Raw genomic sequence first — 26,121 nt, 5'->3', positions numbered from 1 at the left:
AAGATGAGGAATACTGGAGACCTCTGAAATCAGGGCAACAGTGGAGTCAGGCCAGCACCAAATCTGAGCTGTGATCAGCAGATTTAAACACAGTTTTATTACTAAAAATAAGATCCAAATGATCACAAATTGCAGATTGCAAATGTAATATTCCAAAACATGCTTCAAATCTGGAAGCACTCCAGAACCAAAAAAGTGTTGGTTTTTTTTTTATTTTTTATAACAGATAAGTTAGGATTGCTCTTGTTCTTTCAAAACATATCTTCCTTTATGGAGGTATTCTGAATTAAGAATTTAGCTATAGGAACCAAGCTAAACCAGAAAATAATGAAATTCCTGAGATGTAAAAACAGTCACAGAGAAAGAGAGAAGAGGAAAAGGAACTTGAAGCAAAATGGTGAGAGTTTTGAAATTATTAATTTATACTGGAGTATAAACGACGCACTTGGTGGTATCAACTCACAATTCCAGAGCTGTTGCTGTGAACTCAGAGGGACTTTAGTTCCCGACCCAATGAGCAGTACACATTTTTTACCATACTATCTGAGCCTACAAATCAGAGCAAATTTGCAAAAAAGCACCTTCCCCAAAATCTTACAACTGTTAGTTGCAAGTAACAATTAAGGGAACAGATAATTTTTCCTCACAAATAGAATATAAAACAGTGTGTCCAAATTAGTGGGATATATTTTGTGGGATATAAGTGAGTGTACAGGCTACAGCTTAATTCAGCATTGTAGAGCTTTCAAGAATTCCTACAATTTTGCTGTGTTGTTAAACTGCAACAATTTCATAAAGCATAATGGGAATGAGAACACTTCTCATCGAGTCAGAGCAACAACATGAGCCACTCTCTTGGATCTTCTTAAATATTCACCACCTGAATTTATCCAGCACAAAAGACCTCTTTATTGGAAAATATATGAGAAAAAGCAGATTTTTCTCTGCTTTTGCATGTCATGCTCTCCAGAACTGCTTTGGAGCCAGAGGATTCCCAGTAGGGAAGGAGTTTTACTTCAAGCTACCTTTCAAGTTCCTGGTGAGAGCTGATCTTGGGCTTCTATATGCTCATTCTGGGAATAAAAATTATGATCTTTTCTGTTATCTCACTCCAAAGAAAGATAACTTGGATGTTTCCTTGCTATTGTGTGAGTGTAATTGGAAAGGATAGCTCTAAAAAATAGCCTAGCTCTAGAAAATAGCCTATGTCATTAAGATTAATGTTAAGAATATTTAGCTGTCTAGCGTCTAGGAGTTTATGGCACCGTAAATTGTTTATACTTTTTCATACCACTGTAAAATAAAAAAAATGTAGTGGTTGCATTCATTTTGGTAGAAGCAAATGCTTTCATAAATTGCCAGGCTTGAAAAATTAAGCTGCTATGTTCAAGGCCAAAGTTTAAAGGTATGTCAATCCATTTTTCATTAATGTCATTACAGTTATTGGGAGGTAGTGGGAAGGTTTGCCCATCATTTCCTCTCTACTGGAATAAGCCACAGACTGTATATAAGCCATGCCATCAGTATGTGCCAGTTGGATATGAGGTGCACCATCTGTAGATGCAAATGACAATTAAAAAAAGACATATTCAAACGACTGTGCATGCAAAGAGGCAATACTGGAGAAATTGGACCAAGATTTCTGTATTTCTGATAGAGGTAAAAATGTATTACATGCCATACTCCTTTAAGTGCTGTGAGGGAATAAAACTTCTGAATGTAAGGCAAATTCTCTTTTTTCATTGATAAGATTTAATACATTTTGAGGTTGGAGAAGGCAGCATATCTCCTAACAAAGTGGCTAGTACAGAATGTAAAAAAAAAAAGAATTGAAATAATGAGGGCATTTCCCTCCTTCTACATGCAAGTTGTCTCATATTCCAATTTATTTCAGTATAAATTTATTCTTGCATATGCTAATACATGGAATCAGAAAAAGAAAAAATATTTAAATGCATTATAAAACATATGGAAACATACAGATTATGTCATCTTTAGTAAAATCTATCTTAATGATGAAGGCACCATTTAGCATGCACTCTGGAACTGTGCTCCTTCAATTATTTATGAAGACAAAGAAAGTATCTTCCAAAAATAGGAATACCATATTTTCAAGACATACTGTGTATTTTATTTTTGAAACTAGTAAATGTCAAACAGTATTCATACACAGTATTGACACATTAATGTTTTCATTCAACAGTGAAGATACCTTTCCTTGTTACATTATATATTTATGATACACAGAGCTGTCAAATAAATTTTGTCAAAGCAGCTACAGCCAGACCTTGTGACACTTGAATCACAGAATCAGGGCAAATAACCTTTAAAATGAAAGACATATGACAAGAATTAGACACATTTAATTTGCATAAATATAATGTTAACAGTCTTTTCCTTATTATATATTTTATGCCTAATTTTTAATTGCCATTATACTCATTCTTTAACATCAGTTTGCTCTCTCTTTTTTTCTTCATTGCTTGCTTTGTTTTGGAATGTGTGAAACAAATTCTGTAAGAGCATATGATCAGATCACCTCTAGTTAGCAAATCTTAAATGTTGAGAAAAACTCTTTACTCACATGATATACTATTTAAAATGTAAAATAAGTTCCTAAAAATAACTAAAAATTCCTAAACACATCAAGTAAATATATCATCTCTGATAACTTTGGACCATCTCTGCAAAAAAAACCCTTGTATTTAAGTTCTCCTATGAAGTGCAGAATACACCAAATGTACAAAACTTGAAGCACTGATTTGCAAAAGCTTGGTGACTCATACATACTGAATTTTGCAATAAAAACTCTGAGCATGTAAGTATACATACAGGAAGCAAAGTGAATGGTTAGATTTTCAGAATTGCTTACTAAGAGTAGTAAACTCATTAGTTTCATTACTTGAAACCTGTTTGTAAATGAGAGACTTCCTCAAGCCTGTGCTGGCAGGTGCAGACTTTCTCTTGCACCTTTAGAAATCACTGAGGACAGAAGAACTCCACAGTTTCTCTTACTGCTAACACTGCGTAAGCTCACAGATGTAACCACACTTGATGAAACTTTGCATTATTCTGAAAAGTCCCCAAGGATGTTCAAGTAAACAAGGTCGAAAGTACAAAGATGAATGTCTGCAGCAGCAGGGCACAAATAACTAAACCCCTAATTGTTCCTGACTTTAATTCACCTCCATTGGGATAGTGTGGCCAGGTCTGCACAGCCATAAGGACACACAGACTTTGTGCAGGCTCTTTGCTACAGGATGAGTTTGGCTCCCTTTGCCCTTCTGGATCAGAAGAATAAGTAAGGTTTATTCTAATTATGATATTCTTTTATTTTAATGGCAGTTGGACTAGGTGATCCCTGTTGGTTTCTTTCGAATGTTACTCTATTCTATTTAATTCTATTCCATTCCAGTGAAGCTAACTGTGATGTTTTGGGTTGAGCTTCCATATATTTACCTAATAATTCTGAGAGCCAAAGGAAAGCTAGTGGACAGTCTATATAAAAAAGCATTGAGAGAAGGTTAGAAATTGATAGTGGGGATTGCCTCCAAAACTTAGTCCAGAAGGTTTAGGGTGTTTCCTTCAATCTTCACCAAAGTATTAAGCAGTTGTTCATCAGTTGACTCGGTCAGTGGCACAAACACACCATCACTAAGGATTTGCAGAGAGCAACTCAGGAAGGACATGAAGCAACTCCCATCCCACCAGCAGACCAGCCATGGCCTGGCAGTCCACGAGGTCTGATTGCAATGACCTCCAGGCCATTTGAAGACAGGCAAGGCACAGTCATGTTTTAGTAAACATCAGTAGCTCAGAAGGGTAGGTGGTAAAGAAATGGAAACTGCGTCAGTGGTTTGTTATTTGCAATTTGCTCTTCCAAGTCAATGGTAAAAAAGAAATTACATTCCCTCCTTCACTGCCCATAGTTGTATAGAGCAGGTCTGGTTTGACAGAGCTTAAACTCAGTACAGGTATTTTAGAAGAAATTGAGAGGGCAGCTATCTTCACATGCCCCTTAAACACTGTTCTGCTGAGAAACAACTCTCCTGAGTAATGCCACTTGCCAGACACAGAATATAATTAGCAATGCATACTCTCAGAGACGGAAAGTTATTTAGACTAATTATATATAGCAAAATAGATTACAGAAATATTATCCCAAAGCCCAGTGTTGGAAGGTTGGAGCTAATGGGAGATAGATGTTCATCCCTAAACGAGCCATTTAACTGATCAAAAATTAGAAGCTATTTTGATAAACACTACAAAATTGATTATTTTGATTATTTAATGCAGCAGGTTTCTTAAAAAGCCAATACTATATGGAATTTTAAAAGTATCTCTGTTGTTCCATTTACAAGATCATTCAGAATAAAAGTGAAAGTCTCCTGAAAAATGATGTTATCTTTGCTAAAGACCCTATTTTTAACAATTTCATTAATTAACTAATCTATAAATTTTCAGTAAAAACATTTAGCTGACAAAGAACAAATGCTGAACCTAGTAGAAAAGATACCATTTATTAATTTATTCAGTTTGCAGTTAAGTAGAAGTCTCCATTCAGCTGTGGCATAAAATTGATGCTTCTACAATTAAAGTACATTGTAAATAGTTTCTAAAGTGTTAATAAATTACTAAAACTGTTTCAGGAAATTATTAATCAAATGTTATAGCCTGTAACTGAGTCCAGTGATGTAATGAGCCATTTGCAATCAACTACAGCATCTGAAATTAATGTACTTGGGACAATATACAGAATTTATTTCTCCTGCATATAATGAGTTTCTCACAGTTACTTATCAGCCTTTTGCATAGTAATTACCAAAGCTCAAAGCTCAAATTACCAAAGACCAAAGTTTCAAAAGAACTTGTATAGAACATTTCTAGTCCTCTGTGGGACAAAGCGGGGAATAACTACAAGAGTCACTCATAATTGAAAGGGAAAAAAAACCCTATGGCTCTCTCCCATTGTCATCTACTAGTGTGGAGTGACCAAGACTTGAGGAAAAGCATATCAATGTCTTAACTATGCAGAGATGCAAAAGTCACTCCATGAGCCACCTCATCTCTTGCAGGCAGCAGCTTTGGGCAGACAGAGCAAGGAGGGTCCAGACAAGCATAAACTGCTGCTGAAAACAGAATGCTTTGAACTAGATTTTGGCTATAGATGTCAACTGCACAAAGACTCCTTGTACTTCCCTCCTCTCTGTAGTGTAAGATAGCTGTTATGGCTGTGCCACATTCATTTACCTTTAGCTTCCATAGATTTTTTAAGTTGGTGAAAAAAACCAAAAACACCTACTTCCTTACCTTTCTCATTTGTTGATTCCTTTTTGTTCAACTCACATTTTACTGCTGGTGTTCACATAAGGGAACAAAGGCAAGAGGAGAAAAATCATACATAGTATTATAGAATGGCCTAGGTTTTAAAGGCCCTTAAAGATCATCTGGTTCCATCATCCTGCCATGTGCAGGGACACCTTCCACTAGAACAAGTTGCTAAAAACTCCATCCAACCTCACCTTGGACACTCCCAGAGTCAGGGCATCCATAATTTCTCTGGGCAACCTGTTCCAGTGCCTCAGCATTGTCACAGTGAAGATTTTTTCTTCAAATATCTAGTCTAAATGTACTGTGTTCCAGTTTGAAGCCATTCCCCTTGTCCTGTGCTCTTGCAAATAGTCTCTCTCCATGTTTCTTGTAGGCTCCCTTCAGGTACTGGAGGCCCTTAATATGTTGCCAAATAACACGATAGCTATGTGATAGTGTGATCTAATACAATTGCTGACAACCCATAAATACAAACCAAATACTCAACCTGTGAGTTCCTCCACCCACTTTGTGTTCTCACACACAGTATACTGCACATCACATCAGGATTGTGGCTGAAGTGTGGCACACAGCTTATGTGTCACTATGGTCACCTTTCAGCTGCCTCAGCTAAAGATTTCAACACCAAACAAATCACAGCTCAAACTGGAAATGCAGACTGGAAAAAATGTGCTGGGAAAAATAACATGTTTTGTAAAAATATTACCAGTTTTTCCTCTTCAGACTGAGCTAAAGAATACCTGTGGCTTTGAAAATGTAGCAAACCATAATAGCACAAGACAACAAATATAGAGGGAGGCAATCCAGTGTTCTTAGTCAACACATATCTGCCTTTTCTGCGTATACTTTTAAGTTCTCCCACTGATCTGGGCAGGCATTAAAAAGCATACAAAACCAAGTATGAAAAGTGAAAGTATATGATAGCTGTGATGTGGTGCTGTTACTGCAAATGGCTGTCTTGAACAGAGGAAAGAGTAAGTAAAGCCATTAGAAAATGTATGCATTGATATACATTGCTGCAGATACTGTATCAATTGTAACATACTCTTTTAAGAATTCATGTCTCTATTCCATACACAAAACTACAGATGCATATTACAACTAATGTTACAATAGAACATACCTAAATGAATACACCTAACTGGTAAATCCAGTACCTCGTGTCTGCTTTCTAATAATTTGTATCTAAATGTATATTAAAATATTTTATAAAACCAGTATAGAACAATTTGCATAAAAATTCTCTGAGTGATCACAGATGAAAGATTTTCTCTCTAAAAGGTAGATCTGTTGTTACTGAATGGACTAAATATATATGGTATACAAAAGATTATCTGTGAGATCCACTGGAGAAAAAAGTGAAGGAGAAGCCATGTTGTAGTTCATTTTGAATATGAGCAGATGAAGCTCACTATACTCAATGGGTGGGCATCACACTTCACTCTGTTCACTGAACTTGCTGTAGTTCTAAAATGAGAGAAACATAAAAAAAAGTATTAAAATGTTTTCCTAGCATATAATATAAAATTAGGATATGAAGGAGTGCTAGCTTGAAAATGCCACTAATATTTCAAAAAGTTATTTATTATTAAAAAAAAGTTATTTAAGATTAACTGCATAAAGTAATAGGAAAGTATCTTACCTATTTATAAACATAAAAATGAGAACTACACAACATTTTCATTGGAGCATGTAGATAAGAATATCTTTGCATTTCTGAACAGCAGCAGAGATGATAATGGACCACAAAGCCCTCTTACCTCTTCTTTTCTGACAGTGGAAGACTATTTCCTACTATATTGGGAAGCTGAAATGTGAATCAGAACAAATCTCTTTCTGTTAGTCTCCAACTCCTTCCTCGTATTTTTTTCTATCCTATTCTGCCTATTCTCTCATGTTACCACTCAAGAGTCCTACTGACCTCAGCACCTTAAAAAGGCACGGGAGTACATAGACTGGTAGCTACAGTGTGCTGCTGCTATTGCAGTCACCCTGCCTTTTCACTCCTGTCCACCTTATCTTCAGGTGTTCAACACAATGAATACACAAAAATCTCTGAAGCACATACTGTGAATATTCTGAAGAAGCATCAGCAGTATATGTACACAGTTCATGACTGCATTTAAAATTTGAGGTTGCATGCAAGGCTTTCAGACTAAACTGCTAAGATACTATGCAGAGGTTTGACTTGCCTAGCAGCTCTGATAGAAAGAAGCAATCGGTTCCTTAAAAAGTGGACTTTGAGTTTTAACTCCCCCTTTTCATTATGAACATTTGTCCTGGTCTATCCATGTTCCACTTCCATAAAATGGAAATGTTGGTACATAACTATCTTACAAGAATGTCAGGAAAGTTAATAATGTCAATATAAAATGCAGACATTTTACAACACAACAATCATTCTAATTCACCTAATCAGACCCAGACAAAATATACAATAGCCAACCCCATTATTTTTGCCCTGCAGTTACCATTTCAACAAATTATTTTTTTAGGACAACATAATGAAAAATGTTGAAAAGCACTGAAGAGAACATGTTTTTCCGGTCAATTCTCTAGACCAACTGTGCCAACTCACCTTAATCTGGATAAATCAATGGAAAGTGGTTTTGTCCAAAGGCAAGTCTGGTTTAATTAGTTAAATACAAAGTGAAGAAAAAAAGACAAACGACCAAACTGCAGACCCTGATGAGTTTAATGTCTCTTGGAGAAGGCTCTGAGCCAAGCTCTAGCCATGTTTGGATCATAAATAAAACCATGGGAAAGCACACTGCTTTTAATGGACGCTCACTTGCACTGCCATGACAGTGGAAAAGGATCTGATAGTTCAAGAGGAAAGTCCAGGTTTACAATCTTTTTAAAAAGGAATGCAAGAATCATTGAGCAACTAAATAGATGCTCAAGCCTCCCTTCTCCCTGTTGCTCTCTCTTCTACCTCATGCAGTTTGCCTCTTTCCACCAGTTAGCCAGCACAGTGTGGTACAGTGCAGGGCAGAGACAAGATTTCTAACTCATACTAAACTAGCTGGGGATCTAGAACCATTTCAGTCAGACCAGTGCTGTGATTTGTGAAGCAGCTTCAAGCATCCCAGGCTGAGGAACAGGAGTGTAGTTTCAGTAATGCAGAACTGGCTGTGAGTTGATTTGTCTCACTGAGAGGCTGTGTTAGGTGTTTCTAGATGACATAAATCTTTCCAGTGGAGAATGAGCCCAGATTAAAGCACCACAACACAGCACCTCTGGATCTATCATAGAAGATCGAGACATTGTTGGAAAAGGAGATGGGGTGATGGGAAGAGAGTGCTAGCAGCAAAAACTGGAAAACTGCATTCCTCAGCCTAAGGACTGCCTGTAGATTACAGACAGATAAAAGATTTCAATATAAAAGGTTCACTGGGTGAATAAGACTTTCCCAGACTTAAACAAATTGCTGTGAGCATCCAAGAAGCCCTCCAGGCTTCACCTACTCCTGCTCATCTTACCCTGTGAATCTGAATGGCATCAATTGCTGAAGAAATAGAGTCAAAGAATACAGGATTTTCAGAGTCAAAATTTCCACCGTACTGCATTGCTTTTATCAAGGAACCTGCAATAAAACAAAGACATGAGCACTGAGAAAGTAGTGAGGATATATAAACCGTCATGTTAAAATTTTTACTGTAAGCTGATACTTGCCTTTGCAATGTGCTAGCAACACATCGATGCATCTGTTTTTACAGTCCACGTAAATCTATGTTTGAAAACAAGAAATTTAGAAAAAAACATGATTAAAATACTGACAGAGAAGAAAGTTCACAGAAGCCCATATTCAAGGTTGGCAGAGCCTGGAGTGCTGCTGCTGCAGCAGCTGTACTGCCAGCAGCCACCAGAGCGAGCCCTTCTATAATGCAAAAACATCACCAAGACATTTATTTCCTGCCACCTCTTCACAGTACTCTGCAGTTCTGCTGACAATTAAAACTGAATTTGATTAATAATTTTGCAATTTCTGCTGTATTTTTGAGGGGTATTATTTCCATTTCTCTTTTTTCAGCGTGTTTTCCCATGTCCTTACCATGTCCTTACTACCAGTCCACACAGACAGGACTCAGACCTAGAAAACTTTGAGACTTATATCAAAAAAGCACCACAACTATCATGCTGAATTCAGCAGTAAGTTGTTCTTTATTCTTTCTTTGAAAGTATTTAACTCTCCAGAGACAAAATATTAATAAGATAGGAAACAAAACCAAACAAAAACAAAACAAAACCAAAAAAAGGTGAAAATAACTCTAAAAGCAGAGTAGGACATTTTTCTGCCAAATGGGGAATATCCACAGCAGTTATTGATTCCAAAAATGATTAAATAATCCATGTGAAGTAGAAAAATTCTGAGCGAGGAGATTCAGTGAGAACCCCATCAGAATATTCTATTTTTAAAATAAAGCAAAAATCTTACTCAGTTCAAAAATCCTCCATCTCTGACATCAGTGATGGTATTTTGGGAAGGAGTGTAACAACAAAGACATGTAGAGTGTGGTCCTCTTGGTAGGAGGAGGTGTAACTTGGTTTTGGACCAACCGTTTATCCAGGGGCTGCGCTACCAACCTGTGCACTTCACAAGCCATGCCAGACTTCTCACAAACTTGTCAAACACTTCTTTGACATAATTTGTAATTTGGATGTCTCTAAGACCTTTTAAAAATCAGTTTCACAAATTTTTTAACTAATACAATATTGAATGCCCTATATTTCAAAGGGATAACTAATAGTCACTCCCACTGACCTTATTTTTCCAGTTTTCTTTTTCATTATATCCATGTCTATATGTGTAGTTTTAATTTAAAATATTAAGGCAACACTTACTTCACTGTGCAATCAGTGCAGTAAATTGAGAAAATGTTTAGGCAACAAGAGGTCTGGGCCAAGACCCAAGTTCAAATCTACTCCTTTATCTTACTCAGAAAAATTATGCAGACCAAGAATTCCATACCCACTCAACTCTGTACTCACTACACAACTTTTAAACTCCAGATGTAATGGAAGTGTAAGAAACAGCTTTTGAACATATCTTTTTACTCCCTATACAGAACTGCTTGTTATGTGGAACCATAGGCTCATAAAATTTTTTTAGGTTGGAAAGGACCTTTAAGGTCATCAAGTCCAAGCCCTACTTGGGCATTGCCAAGTCCACCACTAACCCATGTCTTTCCATCCACTCTGCCCCAGCCTGTGGCACCGTCTGGTGTTGTTGTGACCTGAGTGCAGGACCCAGCACTTTGCCTTGCTGAACCAACACAGCTGGCCTTGGCCCATTGATCCAGCCTGCCCAGATCCCTCTGCAGAGCCTTCCTGCCCTCCAGCAGATCAACACTCCCACCCAGCTTGGTCTCATCTGCAAACTGACTGAGAGTGCACTCAATCCCCTTGTCCAAATCATCACCAAAGATATTAGACAGGACTGGCCCCAAGGGAATGCCAATTGTGGCCAGCCACCATCTGGATTTAGTTCCATTCACCACAGTAACCAGTGACTGCTGGGTCTAGTCTTCTGGGAGCATCTTGGAACTCCTGCAGTGCTTGAACCCAGTCTGCAACATATGTTGCCCACAGGAGAAAGGATGGAGATCATGTTTTGATCTCTGGATTAGCAGACACTAGAATATACAGATAAAATCACAGAATTAAATCTGAAATTTTAAAGCGGTAAATTTACTTGTCTCTACAACTGACTTGGCAGGGTCAAATATGACCTAAACCAACTTAAAAAAAAAAGGGAAAAGTTCCAAAACTCCTCTTCATTACATATAGATACATACATTTGCACTGTTCCCCAAAATATTTAGAAATATTTTAATGTAATTTTATATGTAAACACAGTACAATTTAATACCAAATCTGTGTTCATCTTTTCTATGGGTGAAAAATTTTTCCAGTGACATAGGTGGAGTGACTAGTAGTTAGCCCAAATAACTCATATGTATAATTATAACACATACAGAATGTTTCTAGTGTCATGGATACCTGAAGAAGCACGGAGACTCCAGTGTAGTCAAAGAGATTCAGTCCACTGCAGTCTAATATCAAAACATGTCGCTCACTGTGACATGGCTGCACCAACTCACCTACACGTTTGATAAATGAAAACCTTTAATTAAAAGGAGAATACTCAATAAATGGGTATAAGAATGATGATAGCTCAACAAAATAAGCCCAAACTATCACAATAAAATTTTCATTGTTATGTGCTGGGGTATCATGAAAGCAAGTGCCATATTTTAGAAGAACAAATGAAGAACCTTTAGGGCAATGCAAAGAAGTGATGACAGACAGAATATATTAATGGAGATGTTTTAGGCAGCAATAGTGTCTCAAGAATTAAGCAATTGTGTCTTCAAACTTTAATTTCTCATTGAGTTGGCTTCTTTGGAAGATTTTTCATGGTATACACAGACAATATATCTATTTTTGCTTTAAAGTTCTGACATGACACTGATTTCCATAGGCCCTAAACACCTGCCTATGGCTTAACTTAATATCAGCCCATAAGGAAGAAATAGATGTAAAGTGGAGAGTTTGATTTTCCTAAGGTTTTACTATGCTGGTTGTTGATTGGGCAGTTTTTTAATGCCCAACTACACATTCATGCTGGAGAAGAAAATTGTGTTGGTAAGAATTGCAAAGCTCTTACACTCATTCTTCAACCTCAGGCCATCTTGTGTTTAATCAAAACATACTCTGTTCTAAACGCATCCTGAGCTAGCACACAGATAAATGATTCCTAGCTTTCATACAGGGAAAACTAGAAAATAATGCACATCTTATTTACATTGTTCTGTGAACAAATGTTTGTTATCATAATGCACACAACTGAAAAAAAAATGAAGCAAAGGAATTCTAATTGTAAAGTTGAGTTCAGCTAAATGGCTTTGGTAGAGCAGAGGTAAAGATTTTAAACTATTGAGGGGACTTGGAATTCCCCCATGATGCAAATTTATAATGGTGGTAATTCCTTTCCAACAGTAGTGAGAGCAAAGACTATTGAACTTGCATCTCCAGACATTTACTGTCTCTCTTCTGTCCAACATACATGAGTAGATACATACAAACAAAAATATAGGATTTTAGAGGGGACTTCCTGAAAAATTACTGTGATAAAAACTCAGAAAGGGTTCATGTGATCTCCCAGGCTCAGTGTAATAATTCCCTGCTGCATCCTGAATTGCAGTAGAAGCTGCCTGGCCTCTAAATGGGGGGTTAGGTAAAGACCTGCACCCTCTTTGGATCAGTGGCATGAGCCAGAGCAGCTGTTTCATTTGGTGCTGATACAGACAGTACTCCCCAAAGGGAGAAAGGAAAGATTCTGATGAAGACATACATTTTTTTTCCATGTTTTCCTGGACCACTGCCATAAGGCTTAAGGATTGTGTCCTCATGCTCCTGTCCTTGAATATTTAAGCTCAGCATTTTGCTTTTCTTTTTAAAGGTATTTTTCTTCTTTCTCTGTTTGTTGTTGAAAAGACCCCATGAAGAATCACCATAGACTGGTTGATATAAGTAATGACAGCATTTAAGTCCTCAAGGCAGGTCTTAGACATTCAGAAAAGAGGTCTTGTGCTTTCTGTCACTTTTGTAATATGGGAAACCAGTTCATCTTCAAGATGACTGAAATATGTACTGGTAAGATCTTCTCAAACATAATATTTTACAATATAGTCAATAAAATACAATATCATCTTCAATAACCATTTTCATAAGTTGCTATACAACAGCAAAGCACTCTGTCACCAAGTTAACCAAATACTGCAGTACTATAAAAACGTCCCGAGTCTAGTTAACAAATGCAAACATTCAGACAACAGCCTCCAAATCAGATTTTGTACTGTGGCTTTAATGCTCATAAGTGTTTTGAATAAACACTGTTTTAATTCTATCCACAATGAAGTCATCTGTATAAAGTATCCTCTGCAAAACATTGCTGCAGCTCTCCCATGGGAAGGTATGTGCTCTGGTTTGATTTAAGTGCTACAAAATGTGGAAAGAAGGGAGTTTCCAGTTTAATCCTTAATTGAAAGAAAACCTCTAGGGGTTTTTATTATATATTGTATTGATATACTGTATAATATTGGTGGTTATCATGTCACTAACAATTCAGTTGGCATTTTCTGATATTTTCTCCTATGTGGCTTTAAAGATTCCAAAGATTTAACATGGTTCTAATCTTACTTTTTCATACTAATATTCAACTCTGCACGCAAAAAAAAAAAAAAACAAACCCAAGACTAAAGCTTAGTAAAACAATCTCTTAAGCCTGATCTGAAGATCAGTCCAGGCAACAATACGGGAAGTGTTTCCCCCACTATATACCTGTCTCTTTACACGCACACTCATTCCAGTGCAATAAGCAGAGACACAGAATCAGAGGATGGTTCTGGTTGGAAGGGACCTTAAATCATTTAGTTCCAACCCATGTATGATGGGCACTGAGACTTCCACTAGAACCTTCAACTCCCATGAAAAAGGCATTTTCAAGAGGTTCCCTGCTTTTGAAATCTGTCAAAACCAGAATGAATTACAGGACTTATTAGGCCAAGGTTAGCAGAATTTAAGACTGTTTAGCATTCATGCTTCATTGAATGTTTGGTCTAACTGAAAATATTTATTTCCACAAAACTTGTGTGCACCTAGAAATATATAGAAAAATATGGAACTGTTTTCCACACTTACATCCGTCTTGGTTTTAACATCATTTGTAGGCAATAAACTCACCATGGCAACTTCCATTGGAAAATGAACAGAGCAATGTGGTCTGCTCACACTGAAATAAAAGCAGCAAATTATTAACATACCAAGGAAAACCAGTCCATTGCACAGTAATGAGAGAAAATCCATGCAATACATAAGAATTGTGTTTCTCAGTACCAAAGTTAATTCATTCTCTCCAAAATCATGTCCTATGCAACAGCCTGTTGGATAAATAATGTTTTCTGGTATAACTTTAGAAGAATACTGAGATACATACTCAAACTGATTTTTGCATTTCTTTTTGGCTGGCTCAACCTCTGTCAAGTTTGGATTCACTAGAAAGCATATTTTGGACACAAAGCTTTTGGGGAAGCAGGTGATGGTTAAGAAGTGGTCAAAAGATGGGAAAAATGTTCTTGATAATAAAAATTCTTGGCAGTGATTTTACAAGATTAACTTTTGATTAATTTTCTACGCAATCTCATCTGCTATGCTAATATTTTAGCAAGAACATTTTTGATGTGTAAATTTATTAAAGAATTATATTTACCTGGTTTATTTTTCTAATGGTTATTTCAATATGTAAGTTCTCAGTAGAAACATGAGTTAAAACCGGAAACAGAGCACAGAAATAAATGTGAAACTGAATTTTTTTCACACCCACTATGTGCTACAGAAAGACATTTACTCAACAACAAAAAAAAATTTTAAAAAAAGCAGTGTTTCAGGCAGCTGTACTGCTGAGTACCTTACAGAAGAGACAAAGGATAAAATCTCCTTTATAAGTAACGTACAAATTAACTTATTAAATTGACTCAAATTAATTCCATGCAAATCCCAAGTAATTTCTCTCTGTTTGGAGGCTTTTTATCATACTAATCCAAATCAGTCAGCCTAGCAAAACCAAGATAAAAAAGCATCACATTTTCTGAGCTGAATTTCCACCCATCTAAGCACATTCAGGTAGCACAACTCTTTGTCAAGGGACAGCAGAGGTGGTAGACACATGTTGCTGTCTTAACAACCCATCTAAGACACAGCTTGGATTTTCTCAGCCCAATTTGCCAAACTGAATGAAATTGTCTACAGTAAGCATTGTATCATATTTGAATGTCTTCATGGCACTGATAGAAAAATGATAATTTATTTTTCCTTTTTAGGAAGCATTGCAGGAAGTTGCAGTAGTTATGTGCAGATGAATTTGGAAACTACTATGCTTACAGGGATATTCTCAAAAAATGTGATATACCTAATTTGTATATGGTTTATTTTTTTTATACAATCAGTGCAAAAGAGGAGAAACAATACCATTGAGAAAAAAAAGTAGCCACTTTCTTCCTAATTCTCCCAAAATTATTTATAGTTAGAAATGAACTGTCCATCTCTCAGGGACTTATCTCCAGGAAACAAAAAAAATTACATTCTATTCAAGCATATTTATAGCTACTCATTGTCTTCCTAAAATCCCAGACTTATATCAGCTGAGATGATGTAAGTTCTTCTAGAAATTTTTGAGTTTTGGATAAGTGCTTTAATGTCTCTTACAGGATCATATGTAGAAGTAGAAGAGATATTATTTTCAAGTAATAATATGAAAATAGTCCATATTGAATCTGATTAAGATTAGGATTAGCTTTATTCTAAATGAATAATTTCTAATGTTGCTTTTTTATACCTGTTTCAGGTATCTGATTGCATTGTCTAAGAAATGTAAGGAAAGCAAACACAATCTTCAAGCCAGTCATGGTGATTACTGAAGTGTAAAGCACATCCCACCTTGTTTACAATATCACATACCTGGCTGCTCATGCCATCCTTCTGGATTGTCTTTAACAGGTCAGCATGAAATTTTCTGGCATTCAAAAAGACTAACGGGCTGTTGACTGAAACTATTTTTACCTGTTTTAGTGATTCCTGGGGAATGAAATAAACATAATGCTGTAAAGTTTGTCTTGGATTTGGAGAACAAACCCCAGACTCATTTCTTTAAAAACTTGAAAATACCTGTAAATTAACCTAGGAGGAGCTTTGGATTGTGAGAATGATTTAACAGATAATTCTATTGATCAGCCTTCACACATAACTAAAGTAAGAATGGACACACAAGTAATAGATAATGAAAATTATCTATGATATTATTTAGCAGGAAAAAAAGCATACACATTATGAAGCATAATACTAAGAACTATTAGCTGACAATTATGATAGCACTATTTCAGTTGGTGTGATCCCCAAGCATTGGCAAGGTAACATTTGCAGACAGGGAATTTATTTTATTAGACAAACGCATCTTGAAAAAAGTACAGAAGGATTTAGGGCAAACACTGCAGGTGATTTGGGGAAAGCTGGCAATATTCATCTTGGTCATCTGAAGATGACCTTAGAACAGAGATAGTTCTCCATGAAAATACTTAATGGATCCAGATCAACCCTGAGTGGCACATTTAAAGCTTTAGCAGTGCATTTCTACAACCAACACAATAATCTGACAAGAACTCTCCGTTGCCCTTGAGCCTGTCTGCACTCCACTGAATAAGCTACAACCAGCTTACCAGCACCTTCAGTCAGTCAGTGTAGCTCAAAACATAAATGTTACACAGCAGAACAATTTTGGAAGGGTGCCAGATAATGTTCAGAAACCCCCAGGTATGAGAGGGAGATATTTTGCATAAAACAAGTGCTATTTCTCTCACTCTCAAGGTGTACATATAAAACATCTTCAAAAGCCAGTAAGAAAATTAATATTTATATATAAATATATTGGACAGCAGTAAGACATGCTTAAAGACTGAAAGTTAAAGAAGTTGCTTCTACTGAACTCCCAATCCTCTACAAGTTGTGTGACAATGGAAGCAAAAATCAAGAATTTGCAAGAGAATATAGGTCAAAAAATACCGTCTTTCTTCCTAACAGAAGTCATGTAACAAGGTCACAGTCAAACACAAGTAAGTGGAGCTGACACGGGCCATTTTTTAGGTAGTTAAAAATTGGTTTGGATTGGATTGAAGATAGGCAGTTTTCCCAACAGACTTTCAAGCAAAACAGAAATGGAACCACAAACCACATAAACTATCTCCTCATTGTAGACTGCTATTCAGACTTCTGGGAATGAGATGATCTCTCAGACACCACCACAGTGACCATGAAATAAAGGAAACATTTCAAACATCCCAAACTGAGGCAAAGAACCCCAGATTATTTGTAGGGACTTTGCGCAATTTACCTATGGACGTGATTGCAGTAAATACCACAATTGAGTTTTGCCACAGTCAGACACGTGGCAAAACTCAACTGGCAGTTGTATGCCTCAGTTTGTATGGAATAGAGCTCTAAAATAAGGGCAAAACAAAGGATGGTATGTGCTTGAATGGAGAAATGCTCTGACATCCCACAGATTCCCACAAAAAAGATGCTATACACATTTTGGTGTGGAGACAAGTAGACACTTCAGTGCCATGGCAAAGTAGAAGATAAAAGATAAGAAAAAAAGGAAGACTGATGTGCAAAGATCAAATCCTGTGATGATCAAGCTTCCATAAGTACAAGGTCCAAAACTTGAAAGGCTCAAATCATAAGGCCACATCAAGCAGATGGCAGACTTGGGTATAATTTTTGTCCAGAATGGACTAGGTCAACTGTGCCTAAATTTGACCAGCCCAATATTCCTGGCTCTGGTTTGACTCTTTGTTAACAGAACTGTGGAAAGGAAAATGAACTTCCTCTTTGCTGTGTCCTTGCTAAGAAAGCAGGAAATTTATCTCACGTGTCCGTTCGTGCCACCACTCGGACGGCCCGGGGCGATTGCCCTGCGCACTCTGCCCAGCACTGGCTCTGCTCGGGTGTGAGTTCAGTGCCAGTGAACGCCTGGGATGAAATGTGTTTCACATAAGCTTCTAAATACCCTTTGATTTTTTCCACATTAAAGTGTCTTTTCTCTTATTGATGAAATAACCCCTATAAATCCACAGACCTTAATGGCAGGGTAGATCATTAAGCTTGCATATTTTCATGTTTAAAAGTCCTGTTGTTTATGTCTAATCTGTTACTTACCAGGGAAACTTGGATCAGTCTAACATTCATACATTAAAAATTACCCTAAATGCCTGCTGCAACCCAGTGACTCTAAATTCAATTAAAGGCATATTTTCCTTCTTTGTTTTGTGTAATAGCTCTTGAGCAATTTGCTTCTCTAACATAATGTTATTTTCCCCACTGTCTGCAGACACTAGTTTGTTATTAGGTTACTGGCGTTAATCTTGCTGAATTAGGGGGGAAAAAAGCAGGGGACCAGTAAGCATAAAAAAAATGTACAGGCATTTGTACCAAGTGCTTCATGAACCGATATGAAAAATAGCAGGCAAATCAAATTTTGGTTACCCATCTCTGACAAAGTTACTCCAAAATTTTTATTAAGAATGAAAAGTGATATAATAATTGACAGCTGGTCCAGCCTCAACAACAGCATTTTTAATTCACATTTCAGAGTCCTCCCCGTTCCTATGTACCTTTCACATTCCAACATTTCTCAGCATGCCAAAACAGTAAATGCCCTTGAGCCTTTGGAAGTTCACATTTTTAGCCCAAGATAGCTCTGATGGAAGGCATTTGCCAGAAATAATAAATTCTTCAAAGAAGATCTGCTTAATGGTGAAGCACTAACTGCTGAGCATGTAGTTTACTGATACGCAAGACCCTTCTTCAGCACTAAGAAGGGAAAAAGGACATAGGAGAAACTGCCACAGCGGAGGAGGCAGGATGTCCTGGGATGGAGCTCTGTGCTGAGAGGACACATGGTTCTACTTCTCTCTTGGCTGCTGGCCTACCATTTCATCTTGGAGGAGGGAGTTCACCTCTCTGGGTCATTACCCTTCTCTTCTTACCACAGACCTGAGCAAAAAGCAACTTTGACAATAATTGCAATGAAAATAACCAAAATAATCTAACTGGTTGGTTTAAGTTTGTAAGAGGCCAAATTTAAAAGGCACAGTTTTCGGGAGAGATTCTTCCATCCATTTTTCATGTGCACAGGGTGATGAAATTTGTGAAGCAGTCTGTGACAATTTTGTAGTGCTGCCCCTCTTTGCCCAGCCTCGTGGTGTCCTCTGGGACAAGCTGGTCATGAGGGGTTGGTGAGAGAAATGGTTTCAGAGAAGAGATTGGAAATGATAAAAATATCAAAGGACTTTTAGGGAAAGTGATGATAATACAGAGACTGCTATTGTCTGCTCAGATTGCCCTTGCCATTCCTGGCAAGATATTTCCTTAAATTTAGGAATTAGGAAATGTTGAGAAAGAGCAATTCATGACTAAAAATGACAAATAAACTAAGATAGATAAATCTAAGAGGACTTGCCTAACTTCACTTTGCAGACAAGCAGCAGAACCATGAAAATATTCCAGTTTCTGATGGACAACTACAATATTATTATATTATCTTGGTTTTAGATTTCAAGTGGTCGTATCATAAAAGCATTCCCTTGACTCCCCAGTTACAATCTGGTATCTAACTAGAGAAAACAAACCAATCTGAATTAGTGAAACACACAAACAAACAAAAAGTTAAAAAAGAAATTAACTTACACAATTATCTTCTGCTTTGTATTTGTATTCCACCTCTTTCATATTTTTCAAATTGAGTGTCTTTGCTCTGTAATCAATACATAGAGAAAAATCTGTACATTTAATCATCAGTAGTCTTGAGCAGAAACAAAAAGACACACACCCCAAGCTACTGCTATGCTAAAGCATAGCAGTTTAAAGGTCCAACAATGCAATCTGTATTTTTGTGATTACAGACCTTATTTTTTCTGATAATCATCCTCTTAAAGAGGAAAAAGTTCATTTTAGAATTGTGAGATCACTTTGAAAATATGAATAATTAAATTTTCTTGTGAAGAATATCTTAATTTTAATTTTCATTTGCTGGCCAGAGCTACTTTCAAGTCAAAGTAGCTCATATATAATCTATATCTTCAAAAGTAAAGAAATTTATTTAATATTTTTTACCTGCAAAATCATATTGTAAGGAAAGGGAAAATAAATATGTAGAATAGCCGTGGGTCATAAAAAACAAAGATATTTTATTTGTCATAGAAATTGACACATCTTTACATGATGAAGCAGAACGTTGCCCTCCGGCTATGAAAATGGGACTTACTGGAAAGCACCAGTATCCCTCTGCTCTCTACACAGAGAAAAGAGAAAATTACTTTGGAAAGGGATCTCAGTGTTAGAATCTTCTAGTTTAACTTGTCATTTACGGGAACACATTTAACTGCAGAAGATTATGGAGCTACCTATCCTCTGAGACAGATGCACCAATATGCAAGGAGTATTTGCAGGTATTGGGACCAGATAAATGAGCCTTGCAAACATCAGCTGTTCTCTCATCTCTGCATAAATGAAGCTGTAGCTGCTGCTGGTTTTAATACACTCTGATACATGACATGTACCAAATCCAGTGCTCTGGCGTCTGAACAGAAACTTTGCAATAAATAATCTATGGTATTTTCCTTGCTTCGCTTCTGCTAACACTTCTGCTCATGACTGCATGGCTTACTACATGTTATCTTGTTAACCCCAGCTGTGCCATGCCAGTTTTAAGGCTGTTACCTTGTTCAGTGCCTTTAGATGGTATGGATAATCATATGCAGCTTCACTGAACACAGAGATCACTGGGAAGAGTCTTATTTACATTAATAAGTGCAGGTTCAGACTGAGGTCTCCACTAGATCAGGCTCTTTTGTGTTAGATATCCATCCCTTTCTGCTGTTGGAGAACCTCTAACATCCAGGCTCAGGACAAAAACAACATGAAAACGTGCCTTTTTCTTTACTACAGAATTGACCAAAATTTTAGTTTGCTGAGTAGCACAATGTTATCACAAAAGTACCGGTTGATTCAAGCAGAAGCAATCTCCCATCATTTTTAACTGCCTTGAAATTTTGAACTATTTTCATGCTGGTTCTTTAACTTATTCTATGAGAACAGAGCTGTGCACAAATGTCTAACACCATTAACTTTAACAAGCATTTAATCGAGCTGTCTATATTGTGCTTAATTTCAGTGGGATTCAATGTTCATGCAAACAACTGCATGCAAGCAGCAAGTAATTTCCAGGACTGGTGAGCTGTGAATTAATACTGTAGCACAAATCAATCATGAACTCAGCTATATTTCCCTTTACTCATGATCCAAAGTAACAACTGTAATATATTTTAAAAAAACAAAAACAACCCAAAAAACAACTTCTGATGACTCTAGTTTACTTTCTGATGACTCTAGTCCTGACTTTTCTAAGTCATACACAGAACTTACACTTTTTGTTAGACATTAGAATAGTTGTGCAGTTATGTTTCATTAATCTATATTAGCAGTGCAATTGTCAGCTACCAATTCCTGTGCAACATAGTACCTAGGAGTTTATAAAGGCTCTCATAAAAGCTTGCCAGACATTCTTTTTCCTTAAGGAGCAAATAAATATCTAATGGAAAAAATATTATTAATCTTGCAATTGATTTTATGCTCCCTTCACATAATGAATCCTACAGATGTGTAATAATAAGAGAAATCACAAAACAATGCCATGTTATAAAATGTTTTAGAGATTCCTTAGTCTACGGTAAATGGACAGATGTGACTTTTACTTTTGAATTGTCTTAATCTTGCAATTTTCTGCAACTAAAAATCGAAGTTTAGTTGTTAAATTTAGTATACCGTATGTCTATCCTGACTGTGAAGCAATATGAAGAACGAATTCATAATGAAGTGCTAGTGGAACATTTCAATAAATTGTTTCTTACCTGGGAAAGCGGAAAATCACGATTGCTATAGTGCACACAACGCCATACAACAGTCCCACGTTAGCAGCAAAGCATATTGTAAACACATAGGTACTAACCCAGATGCTCTTTAAGGAGGGGAGCAAAAAGAAGTGATTAGTTTCAAATTTTATAGCGATGTGCATTTTATGAATCAGAAATAAAGATTTTTAAAACTAAGATAGTTTCTCAAATGTGAACATTTGGATCTTTGAACTGGTGAATACTGAAGACTGAATTAGCAATTAAAGTAATGCCTCCCGTGGGGGACCACATGCAGCATGGCACAACTCTTCCCAGTGCTCACAGAGGTTCCTTCCAGGGTTACTTAAAATAGCATTTGTACTTCTGCTAACAGCTTAAGTCAGAATAAACTCAGTTGTTTTTGAAAACCTGTATTTTATTTTTCACATTGCAAATTTTCATCACCTTGTTCACTGCATAGATTTTAAATCCTCCTTTCCTTTTACATAAAGAGGTGCCCTAATGAGGTCACATACAGAGAGCTTTTCTTCCACTGATCATATAAGTGGGAATTATGATTGGCAAGGAGGCTGATTAAATGTGGTGTTTATCAGAGTACAGCTGACTAAACCAACTCTATTACAAATAAAAATTACTGGGGAATTAATTCCTTCCAATGGAAATGGTGAGAATTCATATTATTACTTCCCCATCTTTCAATATTTAATTACTAAAACTGTGGATGAATTTTTAAATACAAATTTAAAAAATACTCAGAAGCATATCTGAAACTAAATTCACTTAAAAAATTTTAAAAAACTTTACTAAACTTTCACATTTCAATTTTTCCTTAATTTTTTTCTTACCAGAAATGATCACTTTTCTTTCCATACTACAATGATGTGTACAGCTAAGAGACATCCAAATTTTACAATTAAAAGAAAAGTACAAATTAGTCAATTTCTTATTCCAACCTAATTGGTATAATAAAGCACATTTTTCTTTCCTTGAGGGAGCCTTAAGCAAAGACTGCCATCTAATCTTTATATAAAAAGTGTTATAAAGGAATGGAAAGTATTTTCATTTCTCTGGATATACTGATCCCCACAAGTGCCCGTTTCAAGAATTACAGCGCTGCTTGTTCATGTTTGCAGAATAACAGATCACATTACAATGGCACAGTCATTTTTAAGATTATCTTTTCTGATGCTTTCACTTAACTCACGAAAGCCAGAGACAATAGAATACTTTCAGCCCAACCACAGGGATTTTGCTTGAGCAGATTTCAGAACTGTTATTTTATGAATTATTAAGTGTAATTCATACCATACTAACTTGTGCTTCACAGAGGACAGAGTGTTACGTGCCTCTGTCGAGACACCTTTTCCTCCCTTATCTTCAAGATTGCTAACTACTGCAAAAGACTTTTCAGTTTCTTCAACAGGAGGACTGCTAGGTAAGGAGGTAGTTCATCCTCTGAAACTGCCTTTAATCACTAGTTGTATTTTAACATGACATCTTATACAAATTGTTGTGCATATATTTGCAAAGACCACCTTTATGAACAACAGATATTGAGGTCTGATTAATGAATAAGAAAGTAATGCTAGGATTTATAAATCAATATACATTTATAAAGAAGCCCAACTGGATGTGAAAAGGCTAACAGAACTACTAAAAAACCTGAAAATCAGTGAAATCAAGAATTAGGCTATCATAATAAGGCTGAACCCTTGACAACACCTGAATCCGCTCCAGTGCAATCCAGTTCAGCTGCAGACCTGAACCTCATCACATCTGACTAAAACACTGCTGCAGACCTGCAAACTTCTTATGTCTCAGAAGAAAATAGCATAAAAACAATACAAAGTCTGCATAGGGAAAATCAAAGCCAGAAATGTTTAAGTACTGCTGGTTATTGAGAAAGCTAGTTAAGTGCCTCTCCAGCAGCCTAGTATCTTACATCTTAACTGTAATCAGAGACTGCCATTGTTGTAGAGGCTGAGCCAAAACAATCACACTCTCATTAATCAACCACCCTTTCAGTGCTTTGTATTGGGCAGGAATCAGTTCTTCTTTAATTAGGTTAGCATCAAACTTGTAGAAAGAAGTTATGTTGATCTGATAGACTTTTTTTTTTTTTAATTTAATTCATGGGTTATTGCAAAGTTCAACATAGAAGTGATAAAAATATCAAAGTTATCCCTGGCAGCTTACTTCAATATGGTTATTGCATACTCTAGGATAGATAGAATCTAATCAGTCTTCAAATCTTAGCAATAATGTGTTATAGGCACATGTTAATATCAAAAATCAAAACAAAATCCACCTTCAAAGTACTGTACTAATTTAAAGAAAAACTCTAGAGAGAGAAAAGAAACAAGCAGAAGAAAGAGCTTTATGTCAACTCCTGTATGTATCAGAAAGTATCAAAAGCACTGAGAGGTACAGTGACTGTGTATAGCAGCTAGCTGCCTCCTCTAGACTTTCCATTTCATATAGTCTAATCAGCCACCATTGATGACAGTCTAAAATCGACATTTGGTAGGAAAAAAATCATATAAACAAGTTGCAGAATACTTTCTGAACCTAGGGCTAAACAATGCAATGCTAAGGTTTGATGATAATAAGTGTTTCTTTACCAGTTTGAAACCAGATTATGCACTTCCCTTGTTTCATTGCAAACTGAGGAGATGATCTATTGCCTGAATGGGTAAGGGTAGGGTTCCTCACATAACTATCTGCAACACAGCTGTCTAGTTTCCTACCATAATCAATGGATTTGGTTATCAGAATGAGTAAAATTTAGCATGCAGTTCATCTAACTCCTATCTGGTTATGTTGTTGCTTAATGGAGGAAGAGATTAACATGACCAGTTCTGTGCTATCTGTAATATGAGGCTGTGATGAGCTGCTCAAATAGAGACCCTCCAGCATATAGCCGAAAGAAGAATCCTAATAAAGTCCTGCTCATTCCAAAATTGTCTCAGCAGAAGGTGCTGGAATCCTGGAGGAGACTCTGGCTCAAAGGACTGAGTGACTTGGCTAGGTCCCACATCCTTCTGCAGACAAATGACTAATGTGTGCATTCATCCTCAGCTCACCCTTCATCAGAACTTGGCATTCAAGTGAAGCCCACCACAGCCATAGAGCAGGAACTGCCTAATGCACTTAGAGGCATGGTTTACGAGTAGACTTGGCAGTGTTGGGTTAACAGTTGGATTAGATGGGCTTTAAATGTCTTTCCCAACCTAAATGATCCTAAATTATACTGAAGTGGTATGGTAGTTCTTTGATATCAATGACAGCACAAGTAATATAACTCACACTAGCATACTCATTAATGCAGGAAAGAATAGAAAATCTCTCTATGATGCTATAAGATACAGTCATTGATGTAAAATAATTCCCACAGAAGAGATGGTTTCATACTTTGTAGAAAATTGTTTGTATAGCAGAGACCTGAGAACTCTCAGAGCCCTCTTATGAATCAGGACCCATGTGTGATGAACAAATTCAAGAGGCAGTCTTCCTCATGATGATAGTATCTGAAGAAGCTCTAAAAAACCCCAAGGAAATGCACTACTGCACTCCAGATTTCAAGGAAGATCCTTTCTTGGGCCTCTCCTCTAAATATTTTGACAAAATAGATCGACAGGGTATTGGATACGTGTCCCAGAAATTCACAATGGCGAGATCTTGGAGGATGCTTGTCAACAATGAGACCCTCATTCTTCGATCTACTTTAAATGCTGAATTAGTAGCATTCCTGATGTCCTTTAATATTAATATATGTGCATACAATTACAATTCATGCATCCATAACTGCATCTCATCACAACACCATGTTGGGAATGTGTAATTTTTACCATAAGTTCTGGCCATTCTTTTTGCTTTAAAAGTCAGGCATGCAACCTGGTTTTGTCTCAGCTGTGGTCATTTTCTGGTCAAGACATGTGTAACTTTAAAGCAATTTTTTTTGTCTTTAAATGCCAGAGTATTTCATTGCTGAACTTCTCAAATCGCTGCTATATAATTAACTCATGAAAATGATCCTTATTCTGTTATAATTTTTCACTTAGAACATCACCTTCTGAAATATTTTCCCCCATCATTTGTTACTTTCAAGTCCAACTGTTAACAGCAAAGAGAACATTTTTCTTCAGCAGCCCATTGCCAGGCAGTAATTTTTCTCTGTCTTAAAAGGCAGCTTATCTGTGATCCTGAGCCTTAAAATCAAAAGTTAACAAGAACTTCACTGGCCCTTTTAGTAATACCTGGA

General features: G+C 36.6%; 1 protein-coding gene across 2 annotated transcripts in view; it reads right to left on the bottom strand.

The window, feature by feature from the left end:
• Positions 1-1,490: 1,490 nt before the first annotated feature.
• SLC26A7 (solute carrier family 26 member 7) overlaps positions 1,491-26,121 on the bottom strand; it is a 70,517-nt gene continuing 45,886 nt past the window's right edge. Inside the window, exons 11-18 of one of the 2 annotated variants that reach the window (XM_038129919.1) lie at positions 21,858-21,964; positions 19,636-19,702; positions 15,853-15,969; positions 14,080-14,128; positions 11,335-11,435; positions 9,007-9,061; positions 8,814-8,917; positions 1,491-6,798 (exon numbers count right to left, since the gene is read on the bottom strand). In XM_038129919.1, coding sequence (XP_037985847.1) covers positions 6,763-6,798; positions 8,814-8,917; positions 9,007-9,061; positions 11,335-11,435; positions 14,080-14,128; positions 15,853-15,969; positions 19,636-19,702; positions 21,858-21,964 — 636 coding nt within the window. In that variant the 3' untranslated portion in view covers positions 1,491-6,762. The remainder of the gene's footprint in view (positions 6,799-8,813; positions 8,918-9,006; positions 9,062-11,334; positions 11,436-14,079; positions 14,129-15,852; positions 15,970-19,635; positions 19,703-21,857; positions 21,965-26,121) is intronic. The other variant, XM_038129920.1, reaches the window with a different exon arrangement.

The sequence above is a fragment of the Motacilla alba genome, chromosome 2, assembly GCF_015832195.1.
Source record: "Motacilla alba alba isolate MOTALB_02 chromosome 2, Motacilla_alba_V1.0_pri, whole genome shotgun sequence".
Classification (NCBI taxonomy): domain Eukaryota; kingdom Metazoa; phylum Chordata; class Aves; order Passeriformes; family Motacillidae; genus Motacilla; species Motacilla alba.
Note: the sequence above shows the minus strand (reverse complement) of the source record. Positions and strands in the feature narration are given on the sequence as shown.